The 16,074-nt window shown below is 39.5% G+C and overlaps 2 protein-coding genes across 5 annotated transcripts in view; one reads left to right on the plus strand and one right to left on the minus strand.

Moving 5' to 3' along the window:
• The window catches only part of CNN3 (calponin 3), a 30,922-nt gene extending 23,450 nt beyond the window's left edge, over positions 1 to 7,472 (plus strand). The window contains exons 2-7 of the mRNA XM_027536448.1: positions 786 to 907; positions 1,127 to 1,193; positions 1,984 to 2,121; positions 2,490 to 2,606; positions 4,698 to 4,844; positions 6,363 to 7,472. Of these exons, the coding sequence (XP_027392249.1) occupies positions 786 to 907; positions 1,127 to 1,193; positions 1,984 to 2,121; positions 2,490 to 2,606; positions 4,698 to 4,844; positions 6,363 to 6,704 (933 nt within the window). The 3' untranslated portion in view covers positions 6,705 to 7,472. The remainder of the gene's footprint in view (positions 1 to 785; positions 908 to 1,126; positions 1,194 to 1,983; positions 2,122 to 2,489; positions 2,607 to 4,697; positions 4,845 to 6,362) is intronic.
• Positions 7,473 to 9,343: 1,871 nt separating this feature from the next.
• Positions 9,344 to 16,074, minus strand: part of SLC44A3 (solute carrier family 44 member 3) — an 86,237-nt gene continuing 79,506 nt past the window's right edge. For 3 of the 4 annotated variants that reach the window (XM_027536444.1, XM_027536446.1, XM_027536447.1), the window contains exons 13-15: positions 13,247 to 13,384; positions 10,650 to 10,886; positions 9,344 to 9,535 (exon numbers count right to left, since the gene is read on the minus strand). In XM_027536444.1, coding sequence (XP_027392245.1) covers positions 9,440 to 9,535; positions 10,650 to 10,886; positions 13,247 to 13,384 — 471 coding nt within the window. In that variant the 3' untranslated portion in view covers positions 9,344 to 9,439. The remainder of the gene's footprint in view (positions 9,536 to 10,649; positions 10,887 to 13,246; positions 13,385 to 16,074) is intronic. The other variant, XM_027536445.1, reaches the window with a different exon arrangement.

Here is a 16,074-nt window from a genome sequence, read left to right on the forward strand (position 1 = left end):
GTAGCAGGTATTTTTAGCATGTATGATAGTAAAGCAGATATCTTTGTTGGTAATGTTGCATTTATTGTTGAATTCTGTAAGTAGAGAGTAAACTTTTCTTTTACTTATTAAATGGTTGGGTGTTGGAGGCAGTGCTGGGTACTAAGAGTCCAAAAGTGAATTAAATGCTTTTCCTTCCTGTGAGGAGTCTAATATGATACAGACTATGCTTAAGCAGAATTTCAATGTTCTAGTGTAAGTACAATAATTATTGTGAGGAAGGTGTGTGTATATGCGTAGGGTGCTGTGTATTTGGCCAGATAGACACAGAAACACCCAAACTTTCTAGGCAACAAAACTGTTAGACTGTTGGGCATTGGCCAGTTGCAGTACTGTGTAAAACAGTTGCACGTATCAGAATGCTGCCACCCGTACTCTCACTTCATGTGGTAGCTGATGACTTAATCTTCGACGTTTAAAGTTGCCAGTGCCATATCGAAATACACTGTTAGCCTTTCACTTCCTGTGTGTCATGAACGGGAATCTGTTTTAGCTTGATCCATATTTTCTCCCTCTCAGTCCCAGCTTCCCTCCATGTGTTGTTCATCGTTTTGTATGACACCTCCTTAATCACAACAGTTTTATTAGTTACTGAAGCTCAAATGGTTAGGTTTGTCAGTGAGCTCCAGTGAAGGTAATTTACTGCAGGTCACAGATATGGTCTGAATGAATAATTAATAAGAAGGAACCAGCAGCTTTGGGTGCTTTAGTGTGAAACTTCTAAAGTTAGGTAACTTGTATTTCAGATTGCTTCCAAGTATGATCATCAGGCAGAAGAAGATCTCCGCAATTGGATAGAAGAGGTGACAGGCATGAGCATTGGCGCCAACTTCCAGCTGGGCTTGAAAGATGGCATTATCCTCTGCGAGTAAGTCTTGGCCCTGACGTGGCTGCTCTTCCAGTCCTCCCAGGGTCACCTCCCAGGGTCACCTCTGTCATGCCCTCTTTCCCAGTCCAGGGTGGCAAACCTTGATATTCTGCAAATGTTTTTAATGCTTTCCTTTACTGATGTTGAAAGGACCAACTTTACATTCCAGTCCTGGTTTGTTCCAATAAGTATGCTGTCACTTAATGCTTTTCTTTTCAGACTCATCAACAAGCTACAGCCAGGCTCAGTGAAGAAGGTCAACGAGTCCTCATTAAACTGGCCTCAGGTAACAGCCAAACCAGCAACCCCTGATTCTAGTTGGTTACTCTTTATGCAGCAAGAACTTGATTACAGTTTTTAGACATTTTAGTGGAAATCTGTGTACATGACTATATTTAGTTCTCTGATAGTGTTACTTTTCAAATGTTTCCATAATTACTTAGAATTAGTTCTGTGACTCTTAGATATTTAGCTTAGAAGTTTTCCTATTCTGTATTTAGTCTGTGTACTCTCAGGAGTCGACACAGCTTACACAGAGAAAGACAACCTAGACCACAAGATGAATAAGGGGAAAATCAAGGAATTTAACATAACCAAGGGTTGACTGTAGAACATGGTATTAACCTTAGTCTTAGTTTATGAATGTGTATGATTAAGTAAAATTGAATCTTTTGTCTTGAGCATGTTTTGAGACAGAATAACCATTTAGTAACCACACATTTTTTAAAAATTAAAATTTAAACACAATAAATTGTGCATTAATGTAATTTTGTACCATTTGAGAAAGAAAATTCCAGTCTTGGATAGCTCAGACACTGAATTCTTTAAAACATGTAAGGAAGGTCTTGACTTTAAAGAAAAAACCTGACTGCTTAAAAAGACCATTATGTAATCCACTATGAAATACTCTTTCCCTTTTTCTGAGAGAGCTACACTTACTATGTATCTGGTTAAGAATCCTTGCCAAGTAGCTTTCTGCCTTGCATCTTGTATTTAGTCATAAAGACTTAGAATTCCTAGATAATATGAATGTCAGTGTTTAGCTCCAAAAGTTATATGCTTTTTTTTTTTAATAGTTGGAGAATATCGGCAACTTTATTAAAGCTATTCAGGCTTATGGCATGAAGCCACATGACATATTTGAAGCAAATGATCTTTTTGAGAATGGAAACATGACCCAGGTTCAGACTACGTTGGTGGCCCTAGCAGGTCTGGTACGTATATGTCTTTAATGGCTGGTTAAAGAAATCCCTACTACATTGGTGATTAATTGCGTCTTTGCCCTCATGGGAATTCAGGCTAGGCAGGGAGAAGCCTGTCTCTGTGGTAATTATTAGCTTTGGAGAAAGGCTGCTGACATCAGCTGCCTCATACTGGATAGCTTAATTAGAGTACTCACGTTTCAGAGGTCTCTAGTGTAGTTTGAATGGCCTTAGATATTTTTTTCACCACGAGCTTGGTCTTACCGAATGAAACCTTTATCTGTGGACCCTATAATTTCTTTGCTGTTCCTTCTGTAAAACTCTGTTGGCAGAATCTGTGTAAGTGTTCCTTTTCAGTTAGTGTGCATATTTCTGTGTAGGCCAAAACAAAAGGATTCCATACAACCATTGACATTGGAGTTAAGTATGCAGAAAAACAAACAAGACGTTTTGATGAAGGAAAATTAAAAGCTGGCCAGAGTGTAATTGGTTTGCAGGTAAGTAATGTGGTATTGGGGCTTCCCTGGTGGCTTCAATGGTAAAGAATCCGCCTGCCAATGCAGGAGATTTGGGTTCAATCCCTGGATCAAGAAGATCCCCTGGAGAAGGAAATGGCAACCCACTCCAGTATTCTTGCCTGGAGAATTCCACGGACAGAGGAGCCTGGAGGGCTACAGTCCATGGGGTCGCAAAGAGCTGGACACAACTGAGTGACTAATACTTTCACTTTTTCATTCTTGCCTGGAGAATCCTATGGACAGTAGAGCCTGGCGGGCTAAAGACCGTGGTGTTGCAAAAGAGTCAGAGCTGACTTAGTGACTAGACAACAATGATGTGGTATTGCTTATTATTTTTCACCATCCAAAGTGTCTAAGGAATATATATATATATATATACATTTTGCAATGGATATGTGGCTTATACAATTTATCTCCATTTAAAGCCCATTAGACAATGATGGTTTTAGAAGAAACCTCAGACATGCCCTCTGACTTAGTCATTGTTTCTCCAGGAAATGTTTTTTTAGTCCTAATTACGTTGTCCTAGTTTCCAAGAAAACATATTTTATAAATTCCTAAATGTTATTGACCAAATGAAGCAATTTTATAAAACCTCAAAGCCAGTCATTTATTTACCCTAAAGCATGGTTTGTCAGTACTGGGGAGTTGTTCATTCAGGTATTTTTTTCCTTTATGTTGTTCTCTTAGAGAATGTCACAAAAACACCACTGCTAAATGCCTAGTATGCTAAGGGCTTTACTATCTGATCCTTTTGGATACAATGCGCCTCTGTTGATTGAGTCAAATGAGGTGGATCTGTTCATTAATTTCAGCTTTATTGGAGTATAACTGACAGATGAATTTGTTTTTTACACAGTACAAAATTGTACTGATGGCGAGAGATTACAAATATGAATTTCCAGTAATCAGTTATTTAAATTATGATAACTGATTACTCAAAAAAAATACGGTAACTCCATAAATGGAACTAGTAATGAAAAGATGATAATACAAGAGTTCAAAGATTAAAGAAAACAAATCAGGATTATAAAATACTGTTGTCAGCGTGATCCCAGTTTTATGTTTAAAATGCGCGTGCATATTTTTGTGTGTGTGTGTGTATTTGTAGGTACATGTGTCTGTGTATATACACAGAAACAAGGTAAAACTGAATGGTAATACACGAGTGAGTGTCTAAATGTTAGAACTATAGTGATTCCCCCCCTTGCTTTTTGCTTACTATATTTTTTATCTTCTCCAATACACAGGTTTAACTTGTAATGATACAGTTTTCCTTTAATAGATCTTTGTTTTTAAGGACAAAAGACCAACAGTAGAAATGTGTCCCCAACTGGAACAGGGTATGCTGGTTACCCCTGAAGCCATGTTACTCACAGTGGAGAAGAAAAGTTAAAATTTTCTCTCAATGTGGTTGAATTTAAATTCTTCATTCTGCCTCTCTGTGTCTAATGATACGTGAATTAGAGATATAAAATGTAGCTTTTTTCCCCTAAAAATGTTGATTTTAATGAAACTTAAGCCCTTGCTAAGCTGCCAGACAAGACACCTGACATTTACTATCACATTTTATACAAAACACATCTGGAGTAGAAAAACATGTTGTTGAGCTAGAGATTGCTCTGTCCCTTTAAGTGGCTGAAGCAGGTACCCCTTAATTTGGTTGCCTGTGCTACAGAGTATGGGAGAAAGAGTAGCATAGGAAATTAGTCACAATTCTGCCAGTGTCGTAATTTTGTGTGTGTCTGTCCTTCTCTTCCTGTGTGCACATTTTTATCTGATTATGTTGTGAGGTTTTATATCCAATGAAGTCTTTGAAATTTTTCTTTTGCAAATGAGCACCTTAAAATTTTATTTGTAAAAGCATAAAGGTTTTGTATTTAGTTAATGGCAACCTCAGCTCTGGAGTGGACTTGTCAATGGCGTCCCTTCTAAGAAATCTTTTTTTAGTTCAGTTGCTTAGTCGTGTCCGACTTTTTGCTAAATCTTTTTTAGCAGAACAGAAAGTTTGGTTGTGTCCTATAGATTGTTGACTTCTGATAATTAGTGATTTTATTTTTAACTTAAAAGATGGGAACCAACAAATGCGCCAGCCAAGCAGGTATGACAGCCTATGGGACGAGGAGGCACCTTTATGATCCCAAAATGCAAACTGACAAACCTTTTGATCAGACCACAATTAGCCTGCAAATGGGCACCAACAAAGGAGCCAGCCAGGTAAGTGATACCTTGATTATACTTGTTTCAGAGAGTACAAAAGGGCCATTTAAATTCACACTTAACCTTATTCTTATTAACCAAGTTCAAAGTGGTTATTTTTGTGCGATATATATATAGAGTATACTCCTTGAGGAAAGTAAGATTTGCTGAGAAAGCAAAAGGATCAAAGGACCTTTTCTGCAGCCACACAAGTACCGTGTGGCCACGGCTGTTATTGGCAGTAAGAACAGCTGGCGTTTCTACCGAACCGGAAGAAAAAGATACGTTTATTACAGTGTTCTTGCTCCGAATCCAAGTGAATTGCTCTGACTTTTTACTTATTTCTAATGCTTCTTAGTTTTAAAGGAGCCCTCAACAAACTTGGTAGGTAAAATTATCTGGTGTTTTACAAAGAACTCTAGCTAGCAGCCTGGTAAATGTGTGCATAAGTGGATGGAAATCAGCACAAGGAGAATGCTATGAATAGTATTCTAACACGATGCACGATGGAGGTATTTCCTGTGAAAAACAGATCACCAGTGCCTCGCAAGGAGGTGCACCCATGACTACATCATAGCAGAATACGTCTTATATCCAGCAGGAGTGGGGATAAGTTTTGAGAAAGCGTTTCGTCATGACCTCATGAGGCGTGTTGTTGCCCTTTATGGAGCTTGTCCTGTCACATGGGCTCTGTCTCAGGGCTGCCACTCAGGTATTTTTTACCGATTAAATCTGAAGCATGTGCTTGGCATAAAGGAAGAGATGAGGTGAGTTACCGGCCTGTGAAAAGGAGGGGAGTAGATGTTCTGAGATGGCTAGCTCTTTGGCACCTCAGAGCCTCAAGTCCTTAAGGACTGCTCAGAGTGAAATTTTTTTTTTTTAAGTTATAATATTTTGAGAAAGATCTTTATTTGCTTTACACAGCAGTAAAAATTTTATATTATACATTGCGTATGTGCGTGCTCAGTTGTGTCTTGACTCTTTGCGACCCCAAGGACTATAGCCCATTGAACTTCTATCCATGGAATTCTCCAGGCAAGAATACTGGAGTGGGTTGCCATTTCCTGTTCCATCAGTGTGGTTTTTGTTAAATGTATTACAGACTTTTGAAGTTGGCAACCTGGAGAGCGTGTATGGTCATAGTAGGCATTCAGCTATAACTTTCAGCTATGCCAGCACTCGGCCTTGTTTCTCTAGTCTTTGTGTCCAGTCTCCTCCCTAATCCAAAGGAGGTGGTATTGTCTCCACCTTGTACATGAGAAACCTAAAACTGAAAGTAAATTAAGTTGTCTGAGGCCACAGAGCAACGTTATAGCAGAGCAAGGACTTGAAGGGAAGGACTGACCTAGCTTGAAAGCCAATGAATAGTACTTTGTAAGAGAGATTCAGCATTAAGATATTTTGGTAAGCTAGCTTTACCCCTGAACCGAATGAAAGTTACTAGTGTTCATGTTCAATGTGCATTTCATCATTTAGAGACAATTCACAGGAAAAGATTTTAGCTGCTGTTTTAACTTTGCTATGTTTTAATACTAGGCGGGAATGTTAGCACCGGGTACCCGAAGAGACATCTACGATCAGAAGCTAACATTACAACCCGTGGACAACTCGACGATTTCCCTACAGATGGGTACCAACAAAGTCGCTTCCCAGAAAGGAATGAGTGTGTATGGGCTTGGGCGGCAAGTGTATGATCCCAAATACTGTGCTGCTCCCACAGAACCTGTCATTCACAACGGAAGCCAAGGAACAGGAACCAATGGGTCAGAAATCAGTGATAGTGATTATCAGGCAGAATACCCCGATGAATATCATGGCGAGTACCAAGATGACTACCCCAGAGATTACCAGTATGGTGACCAAGGCATTGATTATTAGATTCACAGAGGAGCTCAGTATTTAGCCCATTGTTTTTATTCAGTGAGAACCAAGCTAGCCTTGAGTAATTTTTATCTTGTCTTCCTAAAACACTATTATGCTTATTGTACCTAAAGGAACTATTGCCTTACATACATTCCTTTTACCTTTTTCTGCCTCTTCCCTAAATAGTTGCCTTTTAGTGCTGTGACAGTTAAATCCTACAGCATAACCAATAACTCACATATGAAGTAAAAAGGAATACTGTGAAAGGGGAGTACTCTTGTACAGTCAATTCTTTCATTAAAAATCTATGCATTTTTACAGTCCTCTACTTAAACTGGTATTTTCAAACAATAGGAAGCTTTTTTTTTTTTTTACAGTTTAGTATCTTGTTTCTACATGGAAGACTAAACATGCTTATAGCTAAATGTGGTCTTTGCCAACTAAATTTAAGATGCAGCGTTTTAGAAATTTACATATCAATGTTTCTACAGTATTGTTTGCTAATTTTTAAATAAAGTCCTGATCAGTGTGCATTTGTGATTATATGTGTACTTATTTTTTACCTAAGGCGACGAGATCTTTTCTGAGTGGTGTTTCAAAAGGAGCATGTACAAAACTGGCCTGCAGACATCAAAGTCTGGGGGTGCCTTTGCTCTTCCTGTTTGTGCCAATGTATCGATGTAGAATTGCTCTGTTTTCTTCCACTGTATTTATTGCTGCATTTCTCAGCATAAACCTATCCCATTGTATTTTTTATAAATAAATATTTTTTTTGAACATTGATACGAGCCACAGGCTGATTATTTTTCTGGCTAACTTCAGATGGGTAGAGTCAGACTTTTTTTTTTTTTAAGTATTCTTTCCCAGCTATTGTTACAAGGTACTTTAACATTTCTTTACTGAATCTACACACCATTACACTGGGACTGAATGCTCTAGACGAAGCTTAGAAAAATGAAGGGACCTGCCCACTGCACACAGGAAATGCCAGCCAGGATTCAAACTATCACTTGACCCTTTGCTTATCCCATTGTGCTTCAGCTGCCTCTACCTCATTCTAAAATCCAATTTGGAATAATCTTAAAATCATCTTGGGAAACATTAGGGATGGGGTAGGGTGATTTTATGTCATATTCTAGGATGAATAGATACTAAGAAACATCTGGATCAGGGATAGGACATGCTGTTTGATAACAGATGAGGATTTATAGTGTTAGCAAAACCTAACCTTTGGGTATGACATGGAGGTCAAACATCTAAGTGTTATAATGATAAAAAAAAATCCAATCATGAAGAAGAGACAAGTGGTTAACATACTTGCGGATGTGTTCTCAGCCAAGTGATTTCATCCGATAGCACTGGCTCTCTCAGGCCTTGGGGGTGAACCGTGCCTGCTTGTTTTTCGCTGAGGCAGATAATGAGGACATAGGGGTGTCTGCACCCACAAAACCAGCCCAGTTGACTTGCTCATCACACAACAATGACCAAGTTTTATGCTTTAGAGAAACTGCTTTGTAAATCCTTTTCTTAAAAGGAGATGAGTTCAGCTAATTCAATGGTGCTGTTTAAGAGAAAAGTCGTAATCTGCATCTGTTACAGGAGACCTGAGCCTGCACGGAGTTTTCTGCCCTGCGTGAAGAGGGGTTTAGGGAAACATATTCACTGTTTGTCCTGCCAAATAAGCCAGACTGGCTGTCCTTTTAGGAGAGTGGGTAATTCTGTTCACCTGTTCATCTAGTTGAAGCAAGGCTGACAATTAACATGTTAGATGTTTCTATTTGTTTAAAGCTTTAAAAAGGAAAAACATGGCACCCCACTCCAGTACTCTTGCCTAGAAAATCCCATGGACGGAGGAGCCTGGTAGGCTGCAGTCCATGGGGTCGAGAAGAGTCGGACAGGACTGAGCGACTTCACTTTGACTTTTATGCACTGGAGAAAGAAATGGCAACCCACTCCAGTGTTCTTGCCTGGAGAATCCCAGGGACAGGGGAGCCTGGTGGGCTGCCGTCTATGGGGTTGCAGAGTTGGACACGACTGAAGCGACTTAGCAGCAGCAGCCCAAGGACTCCCCTCCCCCCATTTCTCTGACCCACCACTGAATCTAAACCTGGGAATGGGGTCCAGGCAGAAGAACTTGAAATCTTCCTCCAGGCAGTTCTCAGGTGGGGCCGTGCTTGAAAACCACTTATGCAGAACGTTTGCTCATTTCTACGAGGTAGCCTTGTACTTTGAACAAAATTTAACTTCACATCTGATTAAGCTTGTGCCTATTCTATGCCATGCCCATCAGGTGGTATTTCCAGTTATACTTTTGGTTTTAATTGTCCCTAAATTGAAGAATTGTACTTTGAAAAGCTGTAACATAAATAGCTCATTTCCAGGAGTGGAGGATTAGGAAAAAGTTCTCTGTAGTAGGGCAATATTCCAGAGATTTCTGCTAAGGTTTATTGATTGTGAGTGAGGAAGTCCTTTTCAGGGTGCCCTGAAATGAGTTTTTACATAATGTGCTTTTTTTTTTAATTGACCGCATAAACAAAGTCTTAAAAGATTTTTCAGTCTCATTTGGTACAAAAAGGTTGCATACTTTTTCTCTGGTTCTAGTATTGTAATGTGGTCAAACAATGGGGACAAAAACAGCGGCGAAGAACTGGGACCACAATGGGACCGCACTGGGCCTTATCGTTTATTCTGCACACGGCTCGTAGGAGAAGGAAACTTTTTCAGGTACAAATACCTGACGGGCACTTGTCTCACAATGGCCGGAGTTCTGTTCCCTCTTCGCTTGTTAATGAGTTCTTGTTTCTCTGTGCCCTTGTGTTTAATTTGTTGATCCTTTTTACAAAATTCTGAAAAATAAAAGAATGAGTTAGACCAGTGTTCTGTGTCCACACTGATTGGCAGTCATTTACTTGGCCATATCATTTTGGGAATTTAATCCTTAAAGTTTTCCCTGTTGAACTAAGATATCTTGCGGGGTAGATTTCAAAGTGGGTTTTTAATCAAAAAAGTGTAAATTGTAGAGACCTAGTTAACTTCCTAATACCATAAGAACCATAAGAAACATGTTCTTTGGAATACATACCAAATATGTTAAAGTGTTATTGTATTTTTATGTTCTTTTGGGAGAAGGATACACTTATTTATAAAACTATAGAAGTGTTTTTAAACTTCAGTGCCTGGTTGGACTAAGGAGTGCTTTGCATTCTCTATTTCAAAGCAGAAGGGCCTTAATGCCTAGATTTTATGGTAATCAAGTGAAAGAAAATTGTTAAAATGTTACTTGACAGAGACAAGGGAAAAAGATGAGAAGATTCATTCAGCTGTTAAAATATCCCTGTCTACACAGGATAAGGCAAATATGCAACAACTGTGTTGCAAAAGCTGTTGGGAACAGCTGCCTGCTATTTCCAGATAGGGTGGGGGCTCTACTGAGGGTGTGGCTTTTCTCAGCCTTGTTGTGCCCTGGTTAACAAAGGGCCTCACAATCAGAGATCTGTCAATAGTGGCCTTGAAGGTGACTGGTCTCCATGGGAGTGGGCGTTCCCTAAAATACAACTGGTATGACATGATATTTGGGGATGCAAAAATGCCTTAGAAAAAAGATCAACTGTGAAAGCTCCGGACCACACAACAGGCCAAAATAAGCCATTAAGACCATTAGGGACTTGGATGGCTACTGCATCCAAAATACCTCCTACCCTGGGTCATTTACTAAGTGTTAATCGTTCAGCTTCACTTTTCTCCAAGAAGAAGGTTTCAATAAGGGAGGTGGGATCAGCCTCAGAAAATACAAGGCAAATCTCACTCTCAGGACACTTGGGTCTTGTGGTAGAAGTTCACAGAGCCTGCCTACCCGGGAGAGAAAATAAGCTGGGTGCCAGCCTCCTTTATGTGTGAGTCTTCAACACTTTTGAGATTATGAGGATGGAGGTTGAAAAAGGAAATGAGATGTTTACTTACCAAAAACTCTTGGTCCATAAAGTAGGGCTTTTCTGAGGATCCATCATTTGTTTCTAGGTCAACAGCAAAACACAGGAAAAGTGCATCCAGCACAGTTTCAAACACAGATAAAAAACTGTGGGCTACTAAGTAGGCAAAAAAAGCGACCAAGAGCAGTGGGACTGCCCACACCTGAAGCACACGGTGGTAGTTAAATGCCATCAATCCTCCAAAAACTGTGAAACACACCACCAACACCTGTCCAAAACAAGAGTTTGTTGAAAATGTCTATAAATTAGTTAGGATATTGTAGAAAAGATTTTTGTCAGGTATAATAGTTTCATATATGTGCATATGTGGGGGTGTATATGCCTTACTATAATGAGTACTTGTCAGAAAACTGGATACAGTAATATATGAAGAAAAAATGAAAAGCTATGATGATACCAAAAGAAAACCCAGTTAATCTGGAGAATGGGAAGAGTATATATACTTTCATTTTATTTATGCCTAATTTTTTTATTTATGTAGATGTAATGGTACCTCAGGGCTTCCCTGGTGGCTCAGTGGTAAAGAATCCATCTGCCATTGCAGGAGATGCACGTTTGATTCCTGGGTCGGGAAGATCCCCTGGAGAAGGAAATGGCCACCCACTCCAGTATTCTGGCCTGCAGAATTCCCATGGACAGAGGAGCCTGGCAGGCCACAGTCCATGGGGTCACAAAAAAGTCGGACTCAACTGAGCAACTAAGCAATGGTACCTCACAAAATTTTTTGTCTGTTTTTTCTTTTACTAAAAACTACAACAAGCATCTTCATTAGAACAGTTTTTTTTTATACATCCTTATTTTTAAAAACAATGATGCATCAATCCATTGAGTGGATGTACTGCATTTAAACATGTGATTGCTTTTATCCTGGGGATTAAAGTGGATGGGCTTTCCAGTGCTGCTGTAGGGATAATAGGATAATAGGCTTTTGCTATATGTAATTACTATATTTCCAGGAAATGATTATAGGCCGTGAGGAACCTAATTCTTTACCAGACAAAATGGAACCCCCCAGAGCCCTCATCGTGCTTGGATATCCATAAAGATGGATGTGAATCTGCATGCCACTTCATTCAAAAAAAAAAAACCATCAGTAATTATGTGTTCCTTTTGAGAAATACAAGAAAATGAATTACTGCCTAAAATAAAACACAAGTCTGTTATAAAAATGAAACCTCTTAATAAAAATTTTTGGAAGTAGTTACTACAAAATGTATCACCCACAACCCTACCAAGCTAATGTAAACAATATTATCCATTTAGATATAACTACAACTTGGATTATTAGGCTGTTTTAAAAGGCATAATCAGTTTGTGCTTCTAGAGCTACTGTCACACGAAAAGTCTCTGGGACCCAGCTGTGCCTTAAAATATATGTGCAATTAGCACACATCTGTGCAATCCAAGCGTGTTCTAACTTGTTCCTGACAGCATCATGACAGTGACGCCCTGGAGACATACACCAAATGCCGCCGGAGCACACAGTGCTAAACAAGGAGTCATGAGTCCCTGTATTTGACACTGGCACAAGTGGAGACTAGAGCTTGTTCACTCTGGGGCTCCGTGAAAGCCACCAGCATTCGTGTCCTGTGAGGAGGCATGGCTGGAGGAAGCAAGGACGTCTAGCTTAGAAAAGTGAAGATGTGGAAGGAGGGTCAGGATGTCTGTGAAACTGTCTGTGAAATTTCAAGAATTTGAAAGGCAGTCCGGTGGAAGTAGGATGAAGCAAACTGAGGTGTGCAGAATGAAGCCCAGTGAGTGACAACTCCACGGAGAGAGACACCAGCCAGTATAAAGAACCTTCAACCTGAGGCACATTTAAGAAGGGGCTGGAGTACTGCTACTTCAGGGACTCTAACCTACAACCCGGAAAGGGGATGTTATTTTTAGTTCGTAGGTAGGAAAAATGAGGTTTTCACAAGATGACATACAACTCCTTAGAAAAAGATGACAGCAGGAATGCAACTGGCTCCATCTGAGATATCAATAATTCTGTATATTTAGGAAATTAATGCTCTTAATAATGTAGACATTTCATCAGGTTTTAACACTATGCCCATACATTTTTTAAAAAATATTTATTCATTTATATTTATTTGGCTCTTCTGGGTCTTAGTTGTAGCATGTGGGATTTAGTTTCCTAACCAGGGATTGAACTCAGGCCTCCTTCATTGGGAGCATGGAGTCTTAGCCACTGGACCACCAGGGAAGTTCCAATTTTCATATTTTTATGACAACCCCTATAAAACATTTATTCTCTGAAGTCATGGAGTCTTCATTCTAGATATGAAAAAGTGGGATCACAATGGTAGAATAGATCATTGCTAAGAATAAAACCAAGATTTGAATCCTGACTCAACCTACTGTGGAATCCTAGCCAAATTATTAAGCCCTAGTTTCTTCACCTGTGAAACAGAGATGCTTCACAGGATTGGTGATTAAATGAGAGGATGAGGCCCAGCACGGAGTAAATTTTTTGCTTAGGAAACAGTTCTCTGTCAAAGTCTTGTTGTATGGTTTACTTTTTGGATTCCAAGTTACTTTATTATTTTAGTTAAGACATCCTACCTTTCCTAGAAAAATTATGAAGTCTCCAAAGCAGTTAACAGATGTAAAATGACTTGAATTCTTGGATAAGAGTTTGAGTGCATCTTTTGCTGATGTACAAAAATCTGTCCCATTAATGGCAGTTGTAGTGTATGCATTCTGAAATAAAAGACAATGGTTAAAAACATGATGAGTTTTACTGTTTTAAAGATAATACAATGCCAGTACAGAATATTTGCAAAATAGTTACTATAAACCCACTATCTCTACCCATAAAAGTCATTTCAAAGTCCCTTTCAGTCTCTGGAATATATGCACATACATTTTCACATAATTGTAGTAAATGGAAAAGAAATATTTCTGGTCAATACAATGGGTTAAATGACCAGTACTGCATAACTATCTTAATACACAGCAGAGTTTGAGGCCAAAGAAGTTTAGGTACTAGAAACAAAGCAGACCCTACCTAATGGTGACCACTGAACCACAAAGACTCAAGGGGCAGGGAATCAGTAAGGGCTTTAGGAGTGAGGGGCTGGGGGTTGGACCCCTTGTGGGTAAGAAACTGCTCAGGCCCATGCCAGGAAACTGAACTGTACAATCACAGAATTTATACTCAGTCATTCAAGGAAATTGGTCAAGAACTGCAACTTCCGCCTGGGAGCCCTGAAATGACTAGGGTCTGGGCAGAGGCAGAGGAAACCATATCCCCCAGGGCAGGGAGTGGTGGAGCCCCACAGATAACCCTACTTGAAGAAGTTGAAGTGTTCGTAGGAAAAATTTACAGGAGACTCAAGGAAATGAACAGCGCATCAACCAAGAGAATCTGCACCTTGAGAACAATCTGAAATAAAGCATTTGAAGAAGTATGTTTAAGATGTTAAGACGATGAGAGAAGGAAGAGTGACCATAAAGAATGAACAGCATGATATGAAAAATGAAGAGGAAATGGAACAGAAATTCTAGAAGTGAAAAGATATACAATTTAAATGGTACAGTGTCATTGTTATATATCTGACTTACTTTACATAGGAAATAAGCATCTTCATGTTGCTCCCTGACTTTTATTATTCAATTTTTAATAAATACATATTGTATCAGGAGTGTGTATATGCATGCACATATGTAGCTAGGACATATTTAAACTATTTCAAATATTTGCTATTATAAATAACTATGTAATAAACATCTTAATTTCATGATTTTGGATCATTTTTTAAGGATAAATTTCCAGAAATGGGATTACTAAATCGAAGAGGACAAGTGGGTGTATGTGTTCATATGAGATTTCTTGGGCCATTTTTCCAAAATACCTTTTCCTTATAACTATATGATAATTTCAAAGCCATCTATTTACATTTCCCCTGAAATCTTTAAAATGCTACTTGCACTGTCAGTTTACAATAATTTATAATCTCTCTTGGAAAATACACTGGAATGCTACCTGCTTCGGTTTTGCCTTTCCTTTTGGCTTAAAGGATGAAAGTTTTATTTCATGACATAAAGCTAATCCTTTCATACACCCATTCAAAAACACTGTAAAGAAACCAACTTGGAGTCTACTGCAGTAATCCAGCTCCCAGTGGTGCACGTCTTAATCAGAGTGAGTTACAGAGGAGAAGGGGAGTAAGGCCGTAGAATTATCTTTTATTTTTTGGCTATGTACACATTGCTATATTTAAAATGGACAAGCAACAAAGACTCACTGTATAGCATATGGAACTCCATTCAATATTATGTAACAACCCAATGGGAAAAGATTTGAAAAAGAGTAAGTCCATGTACATGCACAACAGAATCACCTTGCTGCACACCTGAAACCTAACTCACCCTCTCTTGGTAATTCCCTCTTCCCCACGGTCAACTAGAAAGGAATATTTGGTTCTCAAAGATGAAAGATTGGGTATTCACCTCCCCGGGGAGGGCACCCTGCCTGCCTCAGCAGGATATTCTCCGTCAGATGTCAGATGAGGTCCCTGCAGAAGTGCCTTAATGGTATTCCACAAGAACTTTGGATTTCCGACTTACAACGAATGCATGTAAAATTCACTTTTAAAATCTCAAACTGGCTGTTGGCAGACTTAAGTCCACTAGTTTGAGGACTTAAGTCTTGAGAAGTGATGTGAAAACTCATTGCTTATTATCTGATTAAGCATCTTTGATCATCTAAGGTTCTCAGAGCCCTCACCACCAACTCAACGTCCTGAAGACATATGTGCAGGGCAGGTAGGTAAATGACGGAATCAGTCTTTTACAGACTGAAAACCAAGGTCAAGGGCATTGTCCCAAGTGCTCTGGAACATCAGGGAGCTTTTTTTTTTTCATTCTAACTTTCTGGGTATGACACTATCAAAAGGCTATTTAAAAGCATGGTGCTTAAGGTAAGCACAGGCCCCGTCGGCAGGTAATCTCTGGGTTCAAGTCCCAGAGTCTTCACCACTGACTGGCTGTCAGTTTTGGTTGATTTACCCCCTTGTCAGACTTCAGTGTCCTGATCTATAAAATGAATTATAGCACCTACTGCAAAGGGACATTGGGAGGATTAAAGAACATTTTCCCTATAAAGCATTTAGCAAAGCACAGGCACATAGAAAACATGTAATAGAGGGTGGTTATTTCCCTCCAGACCTCACCAATGATGATCTCATTTACAACTGGGAAACACAGAGGCCATTCTTTAAGCACTGAGGAGGTGCGGAAAGGACTGGCGGTTTTTTCCTCTGCAGGCTTTAATCCCTCACGTTCGCAGGGACCCAGGAGAGGCAGGACCTGCTTCCCAGGTGACACCCCAGGTCCCCGCGTGATCTTGCTCAGCAGCAGGGCCACATGCCACTCGGCCTCTTTCTTTG

This window comes from Bos indicus x Bos taurus, chromosome 3 (assembly GCF_003369695.1).
Source record: "Bos indicus x Bos taurus breed Angus x Brahman F1 hybrid chromosome 3, Bos_hybrid_MaternalHap_v2.0, whole genome shotgun sequence".
NCBI lineage: Eukaryota > Metazoa > Chordata > Mammalia > Artiodactyla > Bovidae > Bos > Bos indicus x Bos taurus.